Source organism: Petaurus breviceps, unplaced genomic scaffold (assembly GCF_028583685.1).
Source record: "Petaurus breviceps papuanus isolate PSGF00001 unplaced genomic scaffold, PetGlider_PUasm1.0 187, whole genome shotgun sequence".
Taxonomy (NCBI): Eukaryota; Metazoa; Chordata; class Mammalia; order Diprotodontia; family Petauridae; genus Petaurus; species Petaurus breviceps.
In genome coordinates this window covers 29,138,098-29,164,917 of record NW_027185799.1, presented here as the reverse complement: position 1 = coordinate 29,164,917, position 26,820 = coordinate 29,138,098, and the positions used below count along the sequence as shown (strand labels likewise).

General features: G+C 36.5%; 1 protein-coding gene across 1 annotated transcript in view; it reads right to left on the bottom strand.

Annotated features, from left to right (window-relative positions):
* LOC138163251 (phospholipid-transporting ATPase ABCA3-like) overlaps positions 1 to 26,820 on the bottom strand; it is a 230,876-nt gene that overhangs the window by 143,363 nt on the left and 60,693 nt on the right. Inside the window, exons 7-10 of the mRNA XM_069090799.1 lie at positions 16,396 to 16,655; positions 7,194 to 7,310; positions 6,694 to 6,814; positions 1,268 to 1,441 (exon numbers count right to left, since the gene is read on the bottom strand). Of these exons, the coding sequence (XP_068946900.1) occupies positions 1,268 to 1,441; positions 6,694 to 6,814; positions 7,194 to 7,310; positions 16,396 to 16,655 (672 nt within the window). The remainder of the gene's footprint in view (positions 1 to 1,267; positions 1,442 to 6,693; positions 6,815 to 7,193; positions 7,311 to 16,395; positions 16,656 to 26,820) is intronic.

Here is a 26,820-nt window from a genome sequence, read left to right as displayed (position 1 = left end):
TAGAAGAATTTCAAAAGTTCTTGAATGAAAGACTAAGTATATGGCTCCACAGATGGATGAATAACAAAAAAACTAAACCATATCTATGCAGAAAACACAGTTCAGAGAAGACCTAGACAGTACTCTGCTACTATCATAACTTATTAGGTTGCTGAAGATTCAGATGGCAAAGGGTTTATCTTTTTATCAATTCCATTTTGTTTTCCTTCTCAGGAGTCCAAATACTTTGGAGAGTATGAAAATGCTAAAGCTCAGTATAGTTAGTCAACAAACATTTTTTAAGTGCTTACTACAGAGATGGGAAACTTGTTGCCTTGAGGCCACATGTAGCCTTCTAGGTCCTTGGGTGCTGCCTTTTGACTGAGTTCAAGTTTTACAGAATATATCCTTTTATTACGGAAATTTGTTTTGTGAAGTTTGTATTCAAAGGGCTTCACTTGAGGCCCTAAAAGGTCACATGTAGCCTCAAGGCCACCGGTTCCCCACTCTGGCTTACTATGTACTAGGCACTATGCCAAGTCCTAGTGATACAGAGAAAGGCAAAAATATTGTCCCTTCTCACAAAAAGCTCACATTCTAATGGAGGAGATGACAAATAATTAATTAAGTACATATAAGATATCAACATAGTAGATGGTAGGCCATCTCAAAGGGAAAGCACTTGTAAGTCATATTCAGAACTGATGAACTATGATTGTCCTAATAAATAAGTGCTACTGCCATTTTGTCTATGCCAGATGAACTAAAAATGACTTTTTCTCAAAGTGCTTCCTGAATTACAACTAAGTATTTCAACTCTTCACCCAACACTCTGATCCTTGTACAAATTAATCAAACTGCTAATCATTTTGTACAAAAATAATAATTTCACAGTTCCTGGAGGAGTAATTACTACCAAACAGTATTTCATTTACCCTAAATCACCATATAATCAAGTTCTCTGTACATTATCAAAGGTCAAAACTTTAATTGTACCTATCACCCCAGAAACCTAGAGAACCTCAGTTCTATCAGGTTCTCTTTGATAATGATGAATAAGAACTTGAATCTAATTATCACCTATCTCCCACTCTTATATCAATCAAAAAGTTGCCCAAAGTGATTTTCAAAATTAATTATAAATACTGAAAGCTCTCCTTTGAAACACAGCAATGCCAAGGCAATTAAGAGTTTTAACCAAACTACAGGCCAGCATAGTCCAACATTCTCTAGCTGTGGTTAGGTATAAGGTCATCAAAGATATAAATTTGTGAAGATCAGTGCTTACCTTTCCCTTCAAACTTGACTATGAGAAGAACTCCCATTGCCATTGCAACATTTGAGAGGAGACAAGATGATAACTTTTGACTAAAAGACAGCTGGTTGTATCGAGGTTCAATAAAGAAGTATGGGACGTAGGCAATAAAGTAGAGGAAACCTCCTGTGGCAGCTGCTAAATTGGCTGCAGATTTAGAAGAAGAAAAAAGAAATAATTTATGTAGCATGAATGAACAGAAAAAACCTCCTTTGGTGTGCATAATTTTAAAATTAAGACTATGTAGCTGGTGAAAAAATGTTATTAAATAAAAAGAAGATCCTGCTGTTTCTATTTTAATAAGTTTACCAAATTTATTTTTAGGGCATCAACGATATACAAATAATGGAACTTGAAAAATTATTAACTTATTTAAGAAAATATTATTCCCTTTACAATATCATTAGATTATTCATTTGCTTAGATGATGTTCCTTACTGATAGTGTACAAGGCCCTACTCTACCTGTCAGTCCCTCAGTCTTGTCTTTAAACCCCCTGCCTCTATGTATATCTTCTCCTCTACTAATACACTTGCTCAGGTCTTCTCTTCCCCCAAAAAAACCCCTTTCCACTATCCCTCCTACTTCATCTCAAGCAATAACTCCAAATATCCTCCGCCTTAACTTACTGCCAAATTTTTAGTCTATATTACATGCCAACACTTGTTTACTATCCTTCCACTACTGGATACAATATAATCCCTATCTCTACCACCCTACTGGACTCTTTTCCAAAGTCACCAATGACCTCCCCTGCCCCCAACCCTCATTTTTATAGTGCTTAATGGTTTACAAAGTCATTCATTATCTCCTATAAGCTTTAAAAAGGCTTTGTCAGGTAAAGGCAACAAGTACTATTATTCCCACTTTACAAAGGATAAAACATTCAGTCTTTGCCAATGGTCACACAGCTCATTTTGGCAGCCAAGAATCAAACCCAAGTAGAATGACTCTTAATCCAACTGCCATTAAAAATTATTATAAACTTAATAATGAACATTATTACAACCAAACTTTTTCCTAACTATTTACACTTAAATGAATTAAAAATATTATAACATTTCACTGATTCAAAAAACTTACCAAGTTTCTTTTGTCTATTACCATTTATTGTTTTTTAAATATGTCCATAGTTACTACGTACTCTGTTCTGGTTCTGATTTTTCCATTTTGCATTATTTAATAAAGTTTCTTTGACATTTCTCATATTTGTGAGTCTTAATTACATTACAGTGTTCCATTGCATTAAAAAAGCTTAATACATCTACCCATTCCTCTATTCTTGGACCACCAGTGACTTCTTAATTACCAAAAAAGATTTTTATTGATATCTTCTATTTTTATATCATCACAGTTATACCAAATATCTTCTTCCTCCCCCTCTGGGAGAGTCATTCCATATAACAAATAGTATTGTTACAGAGGAAAAAAAATCAGCACAAATGATCCATACATTGAAAAAAGTTCAAAAACATGCAATGTGTAACACTTGTGGATCTTCTACCTCTAAAACAGAGGGCTGGGGAATGCCATCTCATATTTCTTCATTCCAAGTTCTGCTTGATCTTTATAATTCTGTCATATTTATTTTTGACTTTTTGGCATGTAGTTGCTCTTTCCATTTATGTTGTTGTTGTTTTCTTGGCTCTGCTTACTTTTCTCTTTATCAGTTCATATAGATCTTTCCACGATTTGGTTTGTAACACATATCATTTCTTAAAGTACAGTAACATTCCATTCCATTCATGTACCACCATTTGTTTAGCTATTCCCCAATTAACAGGCATCTGCTTTATTTCCAATTCTTAGCTATCACAAAAGGTGCTACTATACATATTTCAGAGTACATTGGGTCTTTCTTCTTTCTTGAAGTATAAGACTAGTAATGGAGTAGCTGGTTCAAAGGGTATAGCTTTTTTAGTCTCTTTATTCACATAATTCCAAATTGCTTTCCAAAAAATTTCCACCATTTCAATGTGTTTCTATTATTTCACAACCCTCAAAATCTCATGATTGTTTTGATCAGCATTTTCTTATTAGTGATTTGGAGCATTCTTTTATGTAGTTGTGAATACTTTGCAATTCTTCTTTTCAGAACTGTCTGTTCATATCCTTTCACCACTTATCAATCCAATAGTTTTTTCTGCTTTCTGAACCATTTGATGCTGTTAATCAACTCTTCTTTCTTAGTACCCTCTTCTCTTTTGGTTCCTGTTATACTATACTCTCCTGGTGCTATTTTTTTATGGATTCTTCTCAGTTGTCTTTATTGATTCAGCTTTTTTTCCTGCCTTTTAAGTGTGGATATCATAGGATCATAGATTTAGACTGGAAGGTACTTTAGAAGCCATATAGTAAAGCTCTCTCATTTTGCAGATGAGGAAATAGACACACAGAATGTTTAAGTGGTGTGCTCTGAGTCATACAGGTAGTAAGCACCTAAAGTCGAATTTGATAAGTTTTCCTCATTGCAAGTTGTGATGAAGACATGCTCAGTCTGTACCATGAATTCATTCAATAGGTCAGGTCTAAGGAGAGCTAGGAACATTTGATCAATGATCAAACTAACTTAAAATGTTACAAGGGAAATGGAAGAAAGGGTTGAACATGTAGTGAGACAATATTTATACATCTAATGCAAGCTTTGAATATAATGCATATATTCATTAATGCACATATTAAATGCTGCATATTTTGGGTATGCTTCTGTTTTATTTGTTCATACTTATTTGATCATGTGCTGGTCTTGTGCATACTCTACACTAGTTCATTAACTGTGCAAAATCTCATTGCTTGTTCATGCACAAATTACTGTTTCCGATATTTTATTATTCTGGGCATTATAATTGCTTTACAGTTAGGTATATTTGCTTGTCTTCTTTGGAAGTGCATGTACCACTGTGATATGTGCGTATAATATGTCCTTAGGCCTAAAGTCACTCTAGTGGTCTATCAAATGATGCTTTATACTGAAGTAGGCCTATTACATGTATTGCTGATGTATCTTTGTTGTGAATGATGCCCTTAGCTGATTTCCTGGGTTGCTGGGTTAATAATCTTTGGTCTATTAAATACTTATTCGATTTTGATGATGTGATGTATGATTGCAGATGTCAAGTGTACTATAGCTAATTTTGAAGGGATGCAAAATTCCTGACTCTGTAGAAAAATATAGCTTCTATCCAAATAGATCTTAACAAAGGGAATACAGCTAGGATGGATGCTTGTAGGACAGGACAAAAATCATCACAATCACTCATGCCTGAATGAAGCTTTTAACACGTATTTTCTTCATAAGGCACACCACAATCTTCTTGTGTTCAGGACAGCAATTCGGCACTCTGCTTGGAGGTCATTTTAAACAGTGAACTAACCAACAAAAAACGTGTATGTGTGTGCATGTGTGCGCACACACACACACACAGAGGTCACTTATCTACTGTATGAGAGCTGAAACAAGAAAGCAGAGTATCACCTTGCTTGACTGCTGGAAATGTGTGTCAGGTAACACAAATTTTTTTGCTAGAAGTGAGTCAAATATTGGTTTTGGGGATAGAAATAAATTTTAGTTAGTTGAAGAATTAAAAAATATAAAATATTTATGAATATTCTATATTTGTTATTTGTAAATAATGTGGATCAAGTGTAATTTGAATGGTTTGAAAATTATCTTCTTTGTTCCAGATTTAAAGCTTTAAAAATGCATAATTAATGCTTGATTTGAAAATCTGTTTATAAATATGGATATGAGACAAGAACATATCTATTTTTGAAAATATATATGTACATATATACAGTATGACAAGTATATGAATATATGCAATTTATGTGGGTATTCTTACATACCAGGAGTTGATTTTATTTTGCAAAAGTTTATCTCTTATTCAATAGTATACTGGTAAATTGTGATTTAATGTGGGTCCAAGAACCATTTTAGCCTTCTCAATCTATTACAAGAACAATTACTAACAGATTCTATGACAACAAAGAGAAGACAATGAAATTCAAATCATGCTAAAGTAATGGAAAATGAGTCTATGTACATGCATAAATATTAAGTGTATCAATTTGTAATTCATTTTTTTAAATTTAGTGATTGCTGAACTATTTGAGCATAAAAGTCAAGGCAATTGAACTGGGAGATCACAGATTTATCTGAAGTATGGATTTCAACATATAATTGGACAGAAATGGATTTGATTGGAAATTACCTATTAATAGTGTGTTCATATTTATCATACGATAGATTGGCATAAAAATAATTTCCAGTGGTACAACTGATAATTATTGACTATCATCAGTGGATATCAGTATCATGTTTTTGTAGGGGTACTGAATGTGTTGCCATAAACGGGTGATTTAGGGTAAAATCACTATGAAATGGAAAACTGGGAAGAGATGTGGAATGTTTCATCTAGCATTGGTTTGTAACATTTTTTGATGAGATCTTTCTTTCATCAGTAAAGGGAATTTTTGATGAGGAAACTATCTACCAGTGTAGCTCAGGATTTGTGCTACAACTTAATTATCTTAGAGAGTTGCCTAGACAGTAAGAGATGAAGTGATTTGCTTACCCAGAGTCACATAACTAAGATGTGACAAAAACAGAATGTGAACCTAGGTCTTTCTAAATTAGTAGGCCAATTGTGCCACACTCACTCTTCAGTATGTAACTTTTAAAAGCAGTTAAAATTTGATATTATACCTTATAGTTATCTGTGTTTGTGTCTTAGTACTAACCTAGAAGTTCAATGAGATGAGGAAATGTGTCTCATTTAATTTTAACTCTTCCTTAGTGTCTAGTTACAATGCTCTATACACAGTAGGAATTCAAGTATTTACTGAATGAATTTGAATATAAATATGAAGAGACACTGGAATGCCAACTTCAAATGAATTTGAGAAATGTTGAAAGATCAGCAGTAAGTCTGAGTTACTGATTTTTTATATTTAAATTGGAAAAAGATTATTGAACTATATCGTTAATGGGAATAGGAATTAATTTTTGCCAACACTGAGAGCATTAAAAATCCTAGATAGATTCTTCATCCAGGATCATCAAGGCTAAACCATTCACTTAGCTGTACAAGCTCAAAAGGTTTCAGACCAAACAATGGAGTGCACATTTATGATCTAAGGAAAAGTATAGCTAGGTTTGAGGAAACATCCTCAGAGGGATAGCAGTAGATCATGAACTGCTTTTGACACAGCAATTGCAAGACTGTCTACTAAGTTGTGGATCTAGGGAAAGAGAATCCAAACTAATAAAAGCAAGATGTGATCAAGTATTTGAATAAAACTATTCTCAAGGCATCCATGGTATTTGGTTTATAATAAGCAATTAATAAGTTGTTTTGTTTTGTTTTACTGACTAGTTTGACAAAGATTTCTGTACTTACCTCTACCAAAGAATGTGCTGATCATGAAGCCAAAGGAGATAGAAGATGTTGCAAAACACATCAGAAAGAAAAATATCAAAAATGGGTCACTTTTGTTGAGCACTGCCATATCATCTTTTATCTAAGAAATATTAATTAAAACATTTTGGTCATACACATAAATATTGTTACAGGAAGTCAGAGAGATGTGGAGTATAAAATAGATTCTTCAAAATTACAACAAATCTACTGCAACTAATAACCACTATCCAGAAATTAAAATTGAATAAAAAGAAAATTAAATTCCACTTACATCTATAATAAGAATGAAGGCTATCCCTGATTCTAATAAGTTGTAAAGGATTGTTTTATAAGAAACCAAACAAACATGACAGAGCTTACAATGTCATCACAAAATGATTTTCATTCATCCGTTAACTTAAGCCCAGTAGCTACATCAAATATATTAAACTTCCCTCCTAACAGATAGATAAAGACACTGGACATAACTAAACACTTGCCTTGATACAAAAGAGAATAGTGATGAAAAAGACAGTAATTAAGCAGAAGACAAAAAACAAAAGGAACCAGGCAAGCCAGTGTAGCCAGTTGCTGAGTCCCATCATTCGCATATATTCCTGTCAAGGGAAAAAAGAAATTTAATGTTATTCAACCTAATGAGCAAACCATCAATAAAACCTCAGCAAAGTCAATTGCTAACTAAAACCCTAAAAAACTGGAAAGATGATCTTTTTGGCTCTCATTTACATTCAGTTATTTCTGAGGACCTGTGCGAATATTTCTGTATATGGGAGCAAGAAAGAAAAAAAGAATAAATACTACTGGTTTTTGCAAAAACAAATTAAATACAAATAAAGATCATGGGATCTGAAAATATGAAATATCTTAGAATTCTTTTCATCCAACCCTCTCATTTTACAGAAGAGTAAACTGAGACCTACAGAGAGATTAAGGTACTTTTCCAAGATTATACAGGTTCTAAGTACCAGAGACAGGATTTAAATACAGGTTCCCTAACTGCAAATCTAGTACTAAAAAAAAATCCAACAAGTACACCAAACTATCATCTAAGTCTTATGCTATAGTAATTCACCTTTTAAAAACTAAAAGGGAGGGGTGGCTAGGTGGTGCAGTGAGTAAAGTACTGGCCCTGGAGTCAGGAGGACCCGAGTTTGCTTCCAGCCTCAGACACTTAACACCCACACAAAAAAAAAACCTAGCCGGTAACCTTAGGCAAGTTACTTAACCCCAACTGCCCTTCAAAAGGCAATAAAATAAAATAAAAACTAAAAGGGAAATATTAAAACCATGCATATACCATTCACTACAACCTAGCCAACCTAGCTAGAACACAATTCTTAAAAATGTGGATCTAATCAATCCATTAGCACTTATTAAGCACCTACTATGTGCAAGGAACTATGTCAGGTGCTAGAGAATACAATGAAAAAAGTGAAATGATCCCCTACTCTAAGAAGCCCACATTCTGTTGAGGGAGACAACCTGTACATGTAAATATAGGTGTATATGTATACGTATACATATATGTATATGTGTATATATATGCATACATTTATATGTATATACAAAGTATCTAAAAAATAATTACAAGATAATTTGGAGAGGGAGGCACTACCAGCTGGACACCAAGACAGGAGATAGAAAATCAAGTATATATATACATGTTGTCTCCTTTAATAGAGCGACTCACTATGATTTTTTCCCTGGATTTCCCCATTAGGATTTAATATAGTATATTTTCTATATTTGTTCAGAGGAGTTTTGTGGAGGGGCACTCAGCTATACTGCCTCTTACCAAACATAAAATGTCTTTAAAATTTCCTTTTCAGTTGATAAAAGAAAAATTACTACAGCATAGTGGTGTTTTCAAAATCTGAGATGCTATTAATTTATATTATATGAGGGAAGACTACTGAGGGAAATTTAAGCAAGGTAAAAACAAAAGTTAGTAATAAAAATTTATTTAAAAAGAGATTTGGGAGACAAGGCTAAAATGGCTAAGTGGTAAAAGGCAGTATAGCTGAGTACCCCTCCACAAAACTCCTCTGAATAAATATGGAAAATGTACTATATTAAATCCTAATGGGGAAATCCAGAAAGAAAATCATAGTGAATCATCGGTTCAGCTTAGCTCAGCACAGATATAGAGACATCTGAGAGGTCTATAGATCCTGGGATAAAGGATAAAAGATCCTTGGATAAAGCTAAAAGGCATACTATCAGAAGAAGATTCCAGCACACAAGAAGAGAGAGGCTGTGTAACAGACAGAGCAAAAGGCCCACCCAAACTTATGCTCCTACTATACTCCAGAAACATATCAGGGCACTGTGACAAGGATGGGTAAGAATTGGCATCTTTGTTACTTACTGCTTAATTCAGAGTCACAGACTCTTAATTCATACGAGTCACAGGGCCAATTGAAGACCTATGCGCAGGTGTGGCTTCCCTCCCTCACCTACCTCTTTCTTGGGATAGTAAGCAACATGATATAGATTATAAATGTGCAATTATGCAAAGAATATTTCCATATTAGTTATGTCATAAAGAAGACACAGACCTAAAGGGGGAAAAACACACACACACACAAAATAAAGAAAGTGAAAAATAGTAGGCTTCAATATACATTCAGACTCCATAAGTTCTTCCTCTGGAGGTGGATAGCATTTTGCATCATGAGTTCTTTGAAACTGTCTTGGACCATTGTATTGTCGAGAATAGCTAAGTCAATCAGAGTTGATCATCACACAAATGCTACGGTTACTGTGTATAATGTTCTCCTGGTTCTGTTCATTTCACTCAGCATTAATTTGTGTCAGTTTTTTCAGGTTTTTCTTAAAATAAGCCTGCTCATCATTTGTTACTTCAAAATAGTATTCCATTACAACAATGTATTTCAACTTGTTGAGTACACTTGATGCACATCTCCTCAATTTCCAATTCTCTGCCATTACAAAAGGAGTAGGACCTTCCCCATTGCTCCTATCTTGTTTTTTAAATCTCCATGAGATATAGACATAGTTGTTGTATTGTTGGATCACAGAGTATGTGCAGTTTGATTATTTCCAAATTGTTCTCTCCAGAATGTTTGGATCAGTTCAAACTTCACCAAAAAGTGGAGTGTCTCGATTCTCCCACATCCTCTCCAACATTTATCTTCATTTTCTGTCATATTAGTCAATCTGAGAGATATGAGGTAGTACCTCGGAGTTGTTTTAATTTGCATTTCTCTAATCAATAGCAACTTAGAGCATTTTTTTATATGACTCTAGATAGCTTTGATTTCTTTATTTGAAAATTGCCTGTTCATATCATTTGATCATTTATCAATTGGGGAATGACTTGGATTCTTATAAATTTGAATCAGTTCTCTATATATTTCAGAAATGAGGCCTCTACCAAATAGATACTAGCTTAAAAAATGTTTCTCAGCTTTCTGCTTTCCTTCTTATCAGTTTTGTTTGTGCAAAAACTTCTAAATTTTATATAGTCAAAATAATCTATTTTATATTTTGTAATGCTCTCTATACTTTCTTTGGTCCTAAATTCTTTCCTTTTCCATAGACCTGACAGATAAACTATTCCTTGCTTATGGTATGACTCATTATGTTTAAATCATGTATCCATTTTGACCTTATCTTGGTATACAATGTAAAGTTTCTGTCTACCATTTTCCAGTCTTCCCAGCAGTTTTTGTCAACTTAGTAAGTTCTCATCCCCAAAATTAGGGTCTTTTGGCTTACCAAACACTAGATTACTATGGTCATTTACTACTGAGTCTTGCATACCTAGACTATTCAATTGATCTATCACTCTACTTCTTAGCCAGTACCAGAAAGTTTTGATGATTACTACTCTATAATACAGTTTGAGATCGGGTACTACTTGGCCACCTTCCTTTGTATTTGTTTTCATTAATTCTCCATGATATTCTTGACTTTCTGTTCTTCCAGATGAATTTTTCCTACCTCTATAAAATAATTTTTTGGTAGTTTGACTCGTATAGCACTGAATAATTAATTAATTTAGGTATGTCATTTTTTGTTACATTGGCTTGGCCTACCCAAAAGCAATTAATATTTTCTCAGTTGTTTGGATGTGACTTTATGTGTGTAAAAATGTTTTATAATTGTGTTCATGTAGTTCTTGGTTTCATTTTTTCATTTCATTCAGGCAGACTTCCAAGTATTTTATGTTGTCTACAGCTATTTTAAACAGGATTTCTCTGTCTCTGTTTCATGCTGCTGGACTCTATTGGTAATACAAGAAATCCTGATGATTTAGATGGGTTTATTTTATATCCTGCAGCTGTGCTAAAGTTGTTCATTATTTCAACTAGTTTTTTTAGTTGATTTTCTAGGATGCTCTGCAAAGAGAGATAATTTTGTTTCCTTGTTGCCTATTCTAATTCCGTCAATTTATTTTTCTTCTCTTATTGTTATAGCTAACATTTCTAGTACAATACTGAATAACAGTAGTGATAATGGGCATCCTTGCTTCACCTCTGACTTTATTGGAAAGGCTTTTAGTTCATCTCATTATATATTATGTTTGCTAATGGCTTTACATAGATACTACTTAAATTAATTTAAGAGAAGTTCCATTTATTCTTATGTTCTCTAGGGTTTTTAATAGGAATGGGTGTTCTATTTTGTCAGAAACTTTTTCTGTAGGTAGTTTTTCTGTTGCTCAGATCCAAACCCTTGTCAGGAATTTGTATAGCTCAGAGTAGGAACACAGCAATCAGATTTTGCCCTTGGATCAGATAACTGGGACTACTGAAAGTCTACAGATGTTCAGTTTTTCCCCAAGATCCTGGAATAACACAACACTCAATATTCTTAAGTAAGCAGAAAGAGAACTGACCCAGACCATCCTTCCAGAAGCATATACAAAGCCCAGTATTAACAGCAAGTCCAAAGTCAGGAAGTAGATTGGAATGGGAAAACAAACAAAAAAGAATCCCACCATAAAAAAATACAGTGACAGGGAAACAAACTCAAGTTATAAAACCACAAGACAAAAATTACTCTAAAACATCTATAAGCAAAGCCTCAGAAAAAAATACAACCTGGCCACGAATTTAACTACAATTCCAAAAAGAGATGAAGCAAGAAGTTTAAGGGTTTTTTTTAATAAGACTTAAAATATTTTTAAAAATCAAATGAGAGGAGCAGCTAGGTGGCACAGTGAATAGAGCACTGGCCCTGGAATCAGGAGTACCTGAGTTCAAATCCAGCCTCAGACACTTAACACCAAAACCCCCCCCAAAAAACCCCTATCCGTGTGACCTTGGGCAAGTCACTTAACCCCAATTGCCCTCCAAAAAGAAAAAGTCAAATGAGAGAGCTTGGGGTGGAAGAATGGGAAAAAAGGGAAAAAAGTATTGAAAAGGGAATTAACAGCTTGGCACAAGACAAACAAAACCTTAATCAAGCATCAAATTCCCTGAAAATTAGAATGAATCAAAAAGAAGACAATGACTCCAGAAGGCAACAAGAAATATATTTTAAAAATCATAACACTAAAAATACTGAAGAAAATTTAAATTTTCTCATAGCAAAAACAACTGACATGGAAAACTGATCAAGGAAAAAAGTTTAAGACTAGGACTCAAACCCCCCCCCCAACCAAAACCAAACAAACCCCAGAATTCTAGACTTAATATATCTAGAAATCATAAAAGAAAATTATCCAGACCTCTTAGGACCAGGTGGCCAAAGAGAAATATAAAGAATACACCAGTCATCTCCTGAAAGAAACCCCAAAATAAAAACTCCCAGGAACATTACAGACAAAATCCAGAACTTCCACGTCAAATATTGTAAGCATATAAAAGAAAAAAAGTAAGCAGTAAGAAAGAAAAAAGTTCAAGTACTGAAAAGTCACACTCAAGATTACACATGAGTTAGCAGCCACCACTAAGAAAGACCAGAACAATATTCCAGAAGGCAAACAATATGGACTTATAGCTAAGAATAACTTACCCAGAAAAGTTAAGTATTTTCTACAGGGGAAATAACGGTCCTTTCATGAAGTAAAGGACTTCCAAACATCCTTAATGAAAAGATCAGGAGAAAAAGATGAAAGCAGAAATCTGATAGAGGTAGAAGTGAAGGGAGTATTATGAACAGAACCAGGTGACACTACCTACCAGTGAATCAGTGTTTTTTGTGGGGTTATATTACACCATGGGAGGGTATATGAAAGAATGGTATGGGAACAGGGGAATAGAGAAGAATGTGACTAACAGCTATTCTCTAATAGGTAAGTGGTCAAAGGATATGAACAAACAGTTCTCAAAAGAAGAATTGTAAAGTATTCACAACCATATTGAAGAATACTCCACATCAATTGTGCTATAAGAAATGATGAGCAGGTGGACTTCAGAAAAATCTGGAAAGACTTATATGAGCTGGTGCTGAGGGAAATGAGCAGAAACAAGAGAACACTGTTCACAGTAACAGCCACATTGTGCCACTAACTTTGATAGACTTAGCTCTTCTCAGCAAAACAACTCTCAATAAGACAACTGCAAAAGACTCATTATCCACATCCAGAGAAAGAACTATGGAGTCCAAATGCAGATAGAAGCATACTATTTGCTTTCTCTTTTTTTTTCTTTCTTGTGTTTTCTCCCATTCATTCTAATTCTTCTTTATAACATGACTAGCGTGAAAATATGTTTAATAAGAAAGTACATGTAGAGACTTTATTAGGTTACATGCTAGCTTAGTGGGGGAGAAAAGAGAGAGGGGAGAAAATTTAAAACTCAAAGACTTATGGAAGTGAATGCTGAAAGCTAAAATTAAATAATTAAAAAAGAATATCCCACATCACAAATAATAAGAGGAATACAAATCAAAATAATGCTGAGGTTTCACCTTACACCTTTATAAACTGGCAAAAATTACCAAAAAATGGCAATAGACAATGTGGAGGGGGGATTATGGAATAATAGGCACACCAATCCATTGTTGGTAGAGCTGTGAAATGGTACCAGTATTTTGGAAAGCCATTTTGAATTATACAAATAAAGTGATTAAAATGTCAATACCCTTTGAAATAGATACTCCATTACAGGCTTTATACCCCATCAATAAGAAGAAAGATGACATCTATACCAAAATATTTATAACAGTGCTTTTTTGTGATAGCAAAGAATTGAAAATAAAGTATATGACTATCAAATGGGGAATGGCTAAATAAATCATGGTACATAAATATAATGGAATATTACTTTGCTATAAAAATGATGTGATGAATAGAGAAAATGGAAAGACCTATATGAGCTGATACAGAGTGAAGTAAGCAGAACCAAGAAAAAAATATGCACTGTGTTACAACAATGTAAATGGGAAAAGCAACTACATATCAAAAAATAAATGTAACAAAATTATAAAGATCAAGTAGGACTGGAATGAGGAGATATAAAAGAACACCTCCAACCCATCCCTGAGTGGGGGTTTTTCAATGCATAGCTCAGTTGTGCTGATTTTTTTTCTTCTCTAAAATACTATTTGTTTCATGGGATGGCTCTCTGAAAAGGGGAGGAGACTCTTGGGATAACTATGGTGATGTAAGAAATAGATGACATCAATAAAAACATTTATAAATGTAACAGAATACTACTATGCTGTCAGAAATTATGAAGGAGATTTCAGAGAAATCTAGAAAGATTTGTGTGAACTTTTGCAGAGAGAAGTGAAGAGAATCAGTTGAATAATTTATGCAGTGATAATAATATGCTAAAAAAAGCAAACAATTTTGAAACAACTGGGAACTGTTATCAGTGATGATGACTTTAGAAGATGAATGATGAAACATGCTACCAAATAGAGAGGTGAAGAACTCAGAGTAAAGAATGAGACAATGTGGAAATGTTTTGATTGACTATACATGGTTGTTAACGGGTTTTGTTTTACTTTTGTTCTTAATTGTGAATTTTTAGGGTGTGGGAGAGTAGAAGGATGAAAAGGCAAGTTTTTGCTGATTGAAACACAGGAAATATTTTTTTTTAATTTGTATTATCCTAACAACTCTGAGAGTGGTATTGTCCTGCCTTTTAGACAGAATTACTAAGGCAAAGAATGTCTAAGTAATTTATCCAAGCTCAGAGTTACTTAGCAGCATATCCAAGATAAGAACTCTGGTTTCCCTACTCCTAACCCAGTGCTATTATACTAGTCCTTGCTGTAAAATAAAAGCCCTTCCCTGAGCACAGAAGCTTCATTTTTAAACTACAAATAGACTATATCCAGGCATATTCCACCATTCTACTTGCCCTTTCCATTTTGTCCTTTGGAATCCTCTTATAAACATTCTAATTATAAATAAATTCTTCAAGTACAAACTCCTTAGGTGTTCATCTTCTAAGGCCATGCTTATATGCCACCTCCTGCTTGAAAGGTTTCTCTATAACTACCTCCCATGCTGAAAGCCAATAGTGATCATTCCCTTAAGTGAATTCAAAGAACATCTCTGACATATTCATCATTTTAAACTTTGTATTACATTTATGTCTATATAGGTCATCACTATTACACAAATTCCTTTAAGATTAGGGCTACATTTTACTTTTTTTTTTGCTTTTTGGAGGGCAATTGGGGTTAAGTGACTTGCCTAAGGTCACATGGCTAGTTTTTGTGTTGAGTGTCTGAGGCCAGATTTGAACTCAGGTCCTCCTGATTCCAGGGCCGGTGCTCTACTCACTGCTCCACCTAGCAGCACCTACATTTTACTTTTCATTTCCTTCAATGCTTAATGCAGTACATTGTTTTTAGTGGAGCTTAATAAACATTTGGTGAGTTAACAGTAAAAGATCACTCATAAAGATGAGTAAGAAGCAGATTCTCAAAAAGACAGGATTTCATGAGACCTGGAAAGACTATCAACTCAAACCTGTACTGGATAGAAGTTTGATAGAATTCTTATTTTTTTTAATTGGACTGATATTGGATTTAAGAGAGGAAAAAGAATCAGTGGTAGGTACCCTCATAATTTATGACACCTAAATTAATAGATTACATTTTAAAATCAAAATCAGAAATCTTCCTTCTACAAACACATTCGTTTCTATACATTTGTGTTGCTAGGGGTTTGGGCAAAATTGAAAATTTACAATCTTGCTTTGGCTTAATTATAGTATTTTTCACATTTTGTTCAGCATACCTGGTGGGATTAACAAGCCATTTATAGCTAGGTACAGTGATGTAAGCAGAGCCTGAATGAGGAAGAGCTGGTAGCAATGAAGCTGTAGCATGGAGAGGACTGGAAGTTAAGAGTGACACAAAACTGGGGAGGTACTACATCTTTTCCCTCAAAGATTGTTTTTCTTATGCATATAAATAATGATGTTAGTATATTATAATTGAGACTTATCAGAATGCTAGGTCTCAGCTCAAGGGGCAATATTCTTGAGAAGTTAACTTCAAGATAAAGATTATGTTTATGGAAAACCTCAGCAGTGAATAGTAATAATATCAACACTGACACATCACTTTACCATCATCCTTCTAACTCTAATGAATAATCCTCACTCTGGTGGCTGAACAGCCCCTTGGCTGAAGGAACAGGTTGACTCATGTCTATCATATGGACTTTTCATTAGACGTTCCATCTCTCTGAGTCCCACAATGGCTTGAGACTCTCAGATGTTTTCCATCTTAAGCACAGTAGGTTACCTTCAGTTTTTTCTCCTTCTCATGTACAATGCTACGGATGATGTTCAGTACGATGAAAGTAAAGGCAAGCACAAGAAGCAGAGGCATCGTGAATTGTACAACACTGAGGAAAGGATCCTTAATGAAAGCTGGGTAAGGAAACCTCTTCACAGTTAAGGTGATTTTGTCAAATAGCTGGTTGGCAGCTTCTGGTGCATGATACCTCATGAGAGCTTTGTCCACAGCATGTTGCACTGTCAGGAATCCTTCTCTGATATATCCTAAATGAGAAAAAGAATGATGAGGATCATGACAGGTACAAAGCAGCTGGCCATTGAAATGGCTCAACATTGTCTGCTCACATAACAAGGTGACATTAAGGAAACACCCACAGCTGGGATATAAAGAACCTCCTTCCCACTCTATGATGAACACATTTCTCTTTATTTCTGACCTGTTCTTCTAATGGCCTTCCACCTTCTGGCACTCAGAGAACTAGTTCTACCATGATGACACTGCACTCTGATCTTTCTTCCCAGTACCGAACTCTCCTACTCCCTGACATGGTTTGTCCTGAGGAAGAGCCAGAATTCTCACAGACTCCCTCCTTGCACCCCCATTGCTACTTGCAGACTTTTCCTCTGCAGGCATCACTCAGCAACCTCTCCTACCTTGAAGTTCACGCTTGACAATCTACATTTACTGCCCAATCTAAATCCAGGTGCCTGCTATCTACCATTAAACCTCTTCTTTTCTCAGTGAGGTCAGTACCTAGCTCACAGTATTTCAGTTCATCTCAGCAACTTGTTAGTTGCTATTCCCTCAAATACTCTAATATCCCAGATTTTCAATTTACTCAATTTCTACAATAGTCTCTACAACACTTCACTAAGTCAGTCAGTCAGTAAACAATAGTTTGTTAAGTGCTTACTATGTACCAAAATGTAGTTAGGTTTTGGGAAACAAAGAAAGACAAACAGGGATGATCACAGTCTTAATCTTGTCAATACCCACAAGTGAAATACTTCCATGAAGAACTCTGAAATTCCAATATACAATCAAAATTTTCTATCATCCTATCTTTCCCTATATTTTATTCCTTATACACTTATTTTCATCTTCATCATGGCTTACAATGCTCTCATCCCTCAGTACTTTACTAGTTTATCACCCCTGCTCTGACTATATTCTCCTCCCTGATTCTTTAATTAGTTCAACACTATACTATACTTTCCAATCCTATAGTGGGACTAAGTATGTTAATTTAGGATAAGCAACTTTGTTTTGTCTTAAGCCTCCATTTTGTGACTGAGTAGTTGTTATATAAACCATTTTACTGCAATTAGATAAGGACTTGAGTAGTATAGATTGGCAATGACACGTGTCATCCAAATTTGGTAAAAAACTGATAAAAATCCACTAATGATGTTAGGAAACCAAAGCTTTGATTGGCAGTTTCCTTTCATCATAAGTTTAGGTAATCAATCCCTTAGCCAAAATCATAAAAACCCACTACGGCCCCAACTATCAATCTTTTCCTGGGCTGCAACTAGGACAGACTCCTGCATTATCTGCACTTGGAAATATAAACATTCTTTGTTTATTCAAGAACAGTGCTGACCAACAGAGACTTGCTAGAATCCCATTTTGGAGGGGAAAATATATAACTCCCATTTGGGCAGAGGGAAACTTGTCATGAGCATCAGTATGAAACATGCTTACTGTAGGAAGCAGGTTGGTAGTTTGTTCTTAGAAGGTTTGTCGTTTATAAATGGTCAATAAAATTTTATTATGAGCAGATGAAATCTAAGTCTTATTAGTGTACCATAAACCTTAACATATGTACTTTGTGTATAAATCCCTTGCTTATTTGTCTGATGGTCAGGCTCATGCTTTGCACTAAAATCTAATCCTGCATTACTGCCACCATCCTCTGCCCCTACTCATCTGTTACAGAACAGAGTTGAAGAAAGCCCCCTGTGTTGATCATAACAGTTTTTCTACATTTTCTCTACTTTCTTCAAGCTACCCCACACACCTCTCCCTCTCCCCAACCTCTCAGCTGAGGGCCCAGTCTCATACTGTACTAAAAAATTTGAAACCATTTACTGTAAACCCTTTTCTTCTTATCATTTCATAACTTCCTGACATCAGTACTCTTTATTTCTTCCTTCATTCCAGTCTCTTGATAAAAATTTATAGACACTCTCCTTGCCAACATCAATCTCTCTACATATACCCTTCATCCTATCCCCTCTCTCTTCAACAATTATGCCTACTATGTATTTTTTCCATCTCTAATCTTCAATGTCTCCCTATCTACTGGTCCATTCCCTGTTGCTACAAATATGCCTAGGCCTCCTTATCCTTTAAACAAAACCTCACTAGATGCTACCAACCCTGTTAGTTTTCATTCTAAAGTTTTCCATCTCTCAGTCAGAATCCTTGAAATTTCTGTTTATATGTGTTGTCCCCACTTCCTCTCCTTCACCTTCTTCTAAATCCTTAGAAGTCTGATTCTGATCCCATCATTCAACTGAAATTGTTCCTTCCAAAGTTAATAATGATTTTCACTCCTCATTCTTCTTGACTTTTCTGTACGACACTATTGATTACTTTGTCTTCCTGTATACTCTCTTCTGTTTTCATGACATTGCTTTTTCTAACCATCTAATTACTTCACAGTCTCCTTTACTGGATCCTAATCCATGTCTTCTCTTGGAACTTCCTTCAGCACCTGAGGCTTTCCCATCCTGGAAAATCCCTCCACTCTGGTCCCTTTTTCCCATTGCTGAGTTCCTTCCTAGGCCTCCATTTTGGGGAGGGCACCAAGCTAGTTATCCATTATTTCCCTCCTTGCTCTGCTTTTAACTCACAGGCTTTTACCCTATGACTGCTAAGGGTACCTTTCCCCCCTACATCTTTTCTCTCCCAATCTCTTCCCTTGTTAGGGTCTCTTTCATATATTGTCTTACCCATTAAAGTGGAAACTTCTTGAGGGCAGGGACTATTTTTATTTTTTCTTATGTATGTTTCCCAGAGATTAGCATAGGACCCAGCACATAGTAAGAGCTTAATAAATATTTATTGCCTCTTTGCATGTCATTCTCACAAATCATGAGTGTTTCCTAAGGTTCTGGCTTCGGTCTTTTTCTCTTGTCCCTCTATACAATCTCACTCAGTGATCTAAAAACTCCATAGATTCAATTATCGCCTCTAAGCAGATTATTAGATCTATATGGCTAGCTCTAGTCTTCTCCCAAATTCTAATCCCACATTGTCAACTGCCTATTGAACATTTAAAATTGGATATCCTGCTTATTATTTGACAAAAATTGCTGGGAAAACTGTATGATATCAGTTGTATGGCAGAAGTTACGTTTAAACCAATATCAGAGACCACATACAAAGATAAGCTCCAAATAGATACATAACCTAGGTATAAAAGATCATATCATTAACAAGTTAGAAGAGCAAGGAAGAAATTATCTTTCTGAGTTATCGATAGGGAAATAGTTAATGCCTAAACAAGTGAGTTGCTTTTCTTCATAATACTGTTTCTATTCTACAAATTGTTCTCCTGGTTCTGTTCACTTCAATGTTTATTTACTCTATCATTTTTTAAAAACTGGGACAATTAACTCTTTTGTCACATATATTTTCACTCATGATTTCTTGAAATACAACTCTGGTAAACCAGGCTTTGATTAAGCCCATTGGTATTCAAATGAAGCTACTTGCCTAAACCTTTAAACCCAAATCACTCTGGCTCTGACTGACCAACAATAGATCCCAACCCATGCCTTATTTGCTCATTGTTTAGGTTTTGACTGCTCAGAGTGAGGGTAAATGGAAATTGTTTCTGTTCTGACCAGAAACTCTGAGGTTCTTCCCTGCCCTGACTGATCCTTTTGGGGAGTCAAACTAGTCCATCTTTTGCCTCGATTCTTACCTAGCCTTTAATCACTGAATGGGTGTTGCCTCAGACAAACTGAGACCTGGACTCCAAGTCAAGACATCACTTTCCTGATGTCACTGGTCTTCTTCAGGAATGAAGGATGAGCAACAACAATGTGCAGCAATTCCCATTTCCCCATTTATTTCACGATTTCTTGCAACACAACAATATTTCATTGTATTCATACACCACAATTTGTTTAGCCATTACCCAATAAGAGAACATCTCCTTTTGTATCAATTCATTGATTTAGCCTTTCAAAAATATAAATTTTCCCATCAGAACTGCTTTAGTTTCATAACATAAGTTTTGGTACACAGTTTCACTATTGTCCTTTTCTTGATGAAATTTTCTGTCTGTGTTAATTTTGATCTTTGACCCAATAGGTCTTTGGACTTCTGTTATTTAATGTCAAATTATTCTTTAGTTTTTTTCTTTAAGGGCTCTGTTGAATATAATTTTTATTGTAATGAGGTCAAGAAATGATGTTTAATATTTCTTCTTTTCTACATGTTTTGGTAAGTTTGTTTTTTTTTTAGCAATCAGGGTTAAATAACTTGCTCAAGGTTACACGGCCAGGTGTTTCTGGGTGGGTGCTAAGTGTCTGAGCCCAGGATTCGATCTCCAGGTCGTCCTGACACTGGAGCCAGTGCTCTTACTCGCTGTGCTACCTGGCCGCCCTTTTGGTAAGGTTTTTATTCTCTAATACATGGTCACTTTTGGTAAAAGCACCATGAACATAATTCCATTCTACTCTCATTTATTAATCACCAGAGATCTATCATCTCTAAGTTTCCTAAAGTTCAATTCAGATATTTAACTTCTTTTTATCTTTTTTGTTGGATTTGTCCAGATCTGAAAGGAACAAATTAAATAGTCTTACTTTTACAGTTTTATATGGAAAATACTGTATTATAAAGATTGGAAAACTTATTAATTATGAAACTGCTTAAATCTAGTTTTATGTGAATAGAAATTGTCTAACGCAAAGTAGAGGTCAGGCTGATCTCAGACCCAGCTCCTGGGGAAGCCAGATGGCTGCAAGGAATGCTTAGATCCTACCCAGATCTTGGTTTTTGGGATCTACTCAATGCTTGAGTTCCCCAAATTTGAATATGTATGTTTTCTTAATCAATCTTAATTTAAATATTTATGTTTACAGATATATATATATATATATATATATATATATATATATATATATATATATATATATATATATATATATATGGGTCTTGTCTGCAAACTTCTCTAGGCAAAATTGCTTAACAGTGTTAATGAGGCTTGTGAGGTTCATAAGTGGGTACTTTTGTCTGGATCTAAAACAATGTAAATTTCCCAGACACTGGATGAGAGGAAGCCACATCCTTTCCTGCTTGCTTTCCTCCGTTCAATTATCAAATACATTTCTTTCTAAAATTTTTTCAGGTGTTGGAGTTTGTTCTCTTAAAAGACATTTTCTATTTCTCTAATTTAACCATCTTTTCCTTTAAGTATTTAGTTGCTATATTAGATTCATCTGTATTAAATACTAATAAATCATGTCTTCAAACATAATATAATCTGTTTGCTTATCCCCTCTTACTTGTCAACGTTTACTATAGTCTTATTTGAATGCTGATGGTACCTTTGAGTTCAGTAAAAACAAAAAAAGATTTTGTTTTTAAATTCTATGTGAATCTTTGTATTTCAGATGTTTCTTGTAAGCAATATATAGTCAGACTGTTTTCTAATCAATTCTGCTTTCCTTTTGTATATAAAGTATGAATCCATTCCATTAAAATGCACAATTACAACTATTTTTTATTTCCTTTGACTTTGTTCTCTTGTATGAAATTTCCCTTTCTTTGCTCTCACCTCCTTTTTAACAAGGTGGGAGAAGTTTGAGTTTGAGTGACACATCATCTTATAAGTAAAACAGCTTATTTCCTCTTCTTCCAGATCTTCTCTTGCCCTGACCTAACTCTCCATACTAGGATTTTCTTCCTTTCTTTTTAATCTCTCCCTTCTTGTTTCTCCCCATAACATTTAAGATTGTTTTGCTTATGACTCTTCCCTTACTTTTCCTGCTCTCCATGTTAGCCCATTCTCCACCACCTCCCTTGTCTTTGTCCCCTCTTATTTCTCTTCTAAGTTTAATGTATTTCCATTGTAGTGCTTGACTTTCCCATCTCCCAGCCTCAGCCCTCCCTTGGGGAGGTGGGCGGACTTCCAGGTCAGTTCTGCCCTCTCCCAGCGGATCTCTGCCTTTGCCCAGTCGGCTTGCCTCCGCAGGGGTGGGTGGGCTTCTGGGTCAGGGGGACTTGGAGCTGGTGGGAATTTCGAGGTATGTAATGACCAATCACTGTTCTTGGCCTCTGCAAGTTTCTGCTTGCGTGGTATACCTTTAAAAGACGACATATTGTCCATGCAGAGCACTGTCTGATTTGGGCCTGACCCTGGCAGTCCCATAGAAAATAAACTCCACTTTCAAATTTTACTCTCAGGAGTTTCTTGTCTTGATCCTTTTTCTGCACAACATTTGGAGGCAATAGTGAGATTTTGCGGTGCTCCGTGGCACCACAGAGATCCCCAAACAAGATGAGCTCTCGGCCTCAGGAGGTAGGCATCTGCTCACCCTGATGCCTAGGGGTGCTAGCCCCTGATGAAGTTCCAGGGCCCCAGGTTTAGTGGAGGGGAAAGATTGCACCTGCCTCCCGACTTCAACTGGCTCCTCATTCGACTCTGTGAATTCAGGAACTCCAATTTGGGAGTGAGTACAGATCTGTTTTCTGTTCTGTTCTGGTGAGATTTGTGGGGCTAGTTGTAGCCCGAGTACAATCTGTACCTCATTCTCCAGGCAAACTCAAGACATAGACCTTTTGCCTGTATCTGGTTCCAGCTGGTTCTATTGGTGTCTGTCTGTCTTTCTATGTGTACTATCCATTCTGGGCTTGTAAAGGTTTGTTTCTTAAACCCTCCCTGCTTTGACTCTGCAAAGCAGGCATATTCCAGTGGCTATCAGACGAGCACCTTCAAGGAAGCTTTTCTGATTTCCACTGGGAAGCCAGGCCGGGGGAAAGCTGAGCCTGGGGGAACCAGGGCAGCCATGTGGCCCCTTTCTCACTGCAGTGGCTGGGGGGGAGGGGCTGGGGCTGGCCAGCCTGGCCCCAGTGTCAGTGAGGGTGTGACTAACCGAACCCCACCCTGCGCTGCTGTGGGCAGGAGAAGGTGAAGGCCCCTGCCCCAAGCCCTCAGCCACTTGTTGTGGGGGTTAGAGGGTGGGAGGAGGACAGAGCTGGTGGGAAGGAGTTCTCTGCCCACTGAAGTGAAAAGGGAGGTGGGGTTGGCACTTGCATAGCCCCTCCCTCAGGAGGAAATTGGGCACGGAGTCCTCCAAAAACTGAAGGGGGAGAGGTGGGCCCCTCTTTGAAAATCCCTCCCCTCAGATCAAAGAAGCAGGCAGGCTAGACCTCCTGCATGTGAAACTTTGAGATTGGCAGATTTAAAACTCTCACTTCCAAAAAATCCACCAAGATTCTCCTCCCTCTCATTCCCCATTGACAAGGCTATATTGTTAGAGGAATAGAAAATGATGTTTCAAGCTTTCCTTGTTGAAATCAAAGTGCTTGCCTTCTCAAGGAGGAGAGAGGGTTGGGAAAAGAGAGAATTTAAAACTCAAAATTTTTAAGATAGTTGTTAAAAATTCTTCTACGTGTGATTTGAAAATATTTAATGAGACAGAACCCACAAAATGACACAGAGAAGCTAACCTCCCATTGAGGACTGTCCGGCAGGCTGGCAGGAATCAGTCAGTGCAGTGCTCTGGGAGCCGAGCTCAGCCCCACTCAACCCAGAGGTTTTAGCCTCAGGGCAGGTCTGACCAACCACCAGCTGGAGGGACTTCAGTTCACCAGCAGATGTGGCGGTTTCCAGAATTATCAACACATAGATGCTGAGGACAAAGTGAGAGGTCAGTGCAATGTGGACTTTGGGATACAGTAGTTGGGAGTGCAGTCGGCCTTTGCCCCTGGGGCAAGAAGCCGCTGAGGAGCTACGGCCGTGCAGCCACTCCCACATGGAAGCTTCAGCTCCTGGCCTGCAGAGTGTAGGGGGACCAAGCAACCAGTTTGAGGGGTAATCGCTCTTGCTTTAACCTGCTTAGATCTAGATTGTGGTCTAGGGTGGAGGTCCTGGGGTGTGTGACCAGCTTGCCGGAGCATATGGAGGCTTCAGAGAGGGCACCCAACTAATACCTTCAGCACCTGAGAAAACCCCAGCATTTGGGATGAAGCTCCCCTGTCTGGTGGCAGAGTCCTATTGTGGCAAAAAGCCCAGGGGTCAAGTGACTGAATGGCGACATGAGCAGGCAAAGGAAGCAAAATAAACAGAGCAGCCCAACTTTACACTCCTATTTTGGTGACTAAAAAGGATCAAAACATGGAACAGGAGGAAGACAGTAAAGTCAGAACTCCTGCACCAAAAGCTTCAAAGAAAAATATGAGCTGGTTACAGGCCATAGAGGACCTTAAGAAGCAAATAAGAGAAGTGGAAGAAAAATAGGGAAGAGAAATAAGAATGATGCAAGAAAATTATGAAATGAGAGTCAACAGCCTGACTGAGGAAAATAACACCTTAAAAAATAGACTAACTCAAATGGCAAGAGGCTCAAAAAGGCAATGAAGAGAAGAATGCCTTGAAAAGTCAAATTAGCCAGATGGAAAAAGAATCTCAAAAGCTCACTGAGGAGAATCATTCCTTCAGAATTAGATTGGAACAAATGGAAGCTAATGACTTTATGAGAAATCAAGATGCTATTAAACAGATCCAAACAAATGAAAGAAGAGAAGGCAATGTGAAATATCTCAAGGGAAAAACCACTGACCTAGAAAATAGATCCAGGAGAGATAATTTAAAAATTATCGGACTATCTGAAAACCATGATCAAAGAAAGAACCTAGAAAGCATCCTCTAAGAAATTCTCAAGGAAAACTGCCCTGATGCTGTGATGTCCCAGAGGACAAAATAGAGCTTGAAAGAATCCACCGATCACCTCCTGTAAAAGATCCCAAAAAGAAAACTTCTGGGAATATTACAGCCAGGTTCTGAAATTCCCAGATCAAGGAGAGAATATTACAAGCAGCCAGGAAGAAACAATTTGAATATTGTGAAAACACAAGCAGGATAACAGGATCTGGCAGCTTCTACACTGAGGGATCAAAGGGTTTGGAATATGATATTCCAGAAGTCAAAGGAACTGGGATTAAAATCAAGAATCACCTACCTAGCAAAACTGAGTATCATGTTTCAGGGGAAAATATGGTCATTCAGTAGAACAGAGGGCTTTCAAGCATTCTTGCTGAAAAAACCAGAGTTGAATAGAAAATTTGACATTCAGATACAAGAAGCAAGAGAAGCATGAGAAGGTAAACAGGGAAAAGAAATCATAAGGAACTTCTCAAAGTTGAACAATTTACATTCCTACATGGAAAAATGATAATTGTAAATGATGAAGCTTTTCTCAGTATGAAAATAGTTGAAGGGAATATATGTGTGTGTGTGTGTCTATAAATGGAGAGTATATGGGCATATGAATACATATATGAATGTGTATATATACGTTTACAAGTATACATAGATAGAGGGCACAGGACCAATTTAATAGGAAGGGATCATAATTAAAAGGTGAAATTAAGAGGTGAGAGAGGAATATAGTAAGAGGAGATGGGGAGAGACAGAATGAGATAAACTATCTCATATAGAAGAGGCAAGGGAAAATGGTTACAATGGAGGGGAAGAACAGGAAGGCAAAAAGGCAAAACCTTATTCTCACGGAATTTGGCTCAGGGAGGGAATGACAAACACACTAAATAGAGTATCTAACCCTACAGGAGAGTAGGGGCTACAGGATGAGACGGGGGATGATGGAAGAGAGGGCAGCCTGGGGGAGGGGGGAGGGAAGTTGGAAGCACCCACTTCTGAAAAGGGACAGGATCAAAGTAGAGAACAGAACAAGTGGGAGGTGGGATAGGAGGGAGGGAAATATGATTAGTCTTTTATAATATATCTACTATGGTAATGTTTTGCATAGCTACACATGTACAACCTATACTGAACTGCATATCTTCCCGGTAAGGGTGGGTGACAAAGGAGGAAGGGGATGAACCTGGAATTCAAAGTTTTGAAATCAAATGTTAAAATATGTACATATATATATATATATATACACACTATTATTAATACTATCTTACAGGTAAATGGGAAATAAGATATACAGGCACTGGGGCATGGAGATCCACCATGCCCTATTATGGAAGAAGATATGGAAGAGAGCAGATTGGAGGAAGGGATATCCTGTGGGACCATTATTTTGGGGTGGTGAGTAGGGGAAAAATTTGTAACTCAAATGTGGCAGAAATGAATGATGTGAACCAGAAGTTAATAAAGCATTTGGGAAAAGAAAGGAAGAAAGAAAGGAAGAAAGGAAGAAAGGAAGAAAGAAAGAAAGA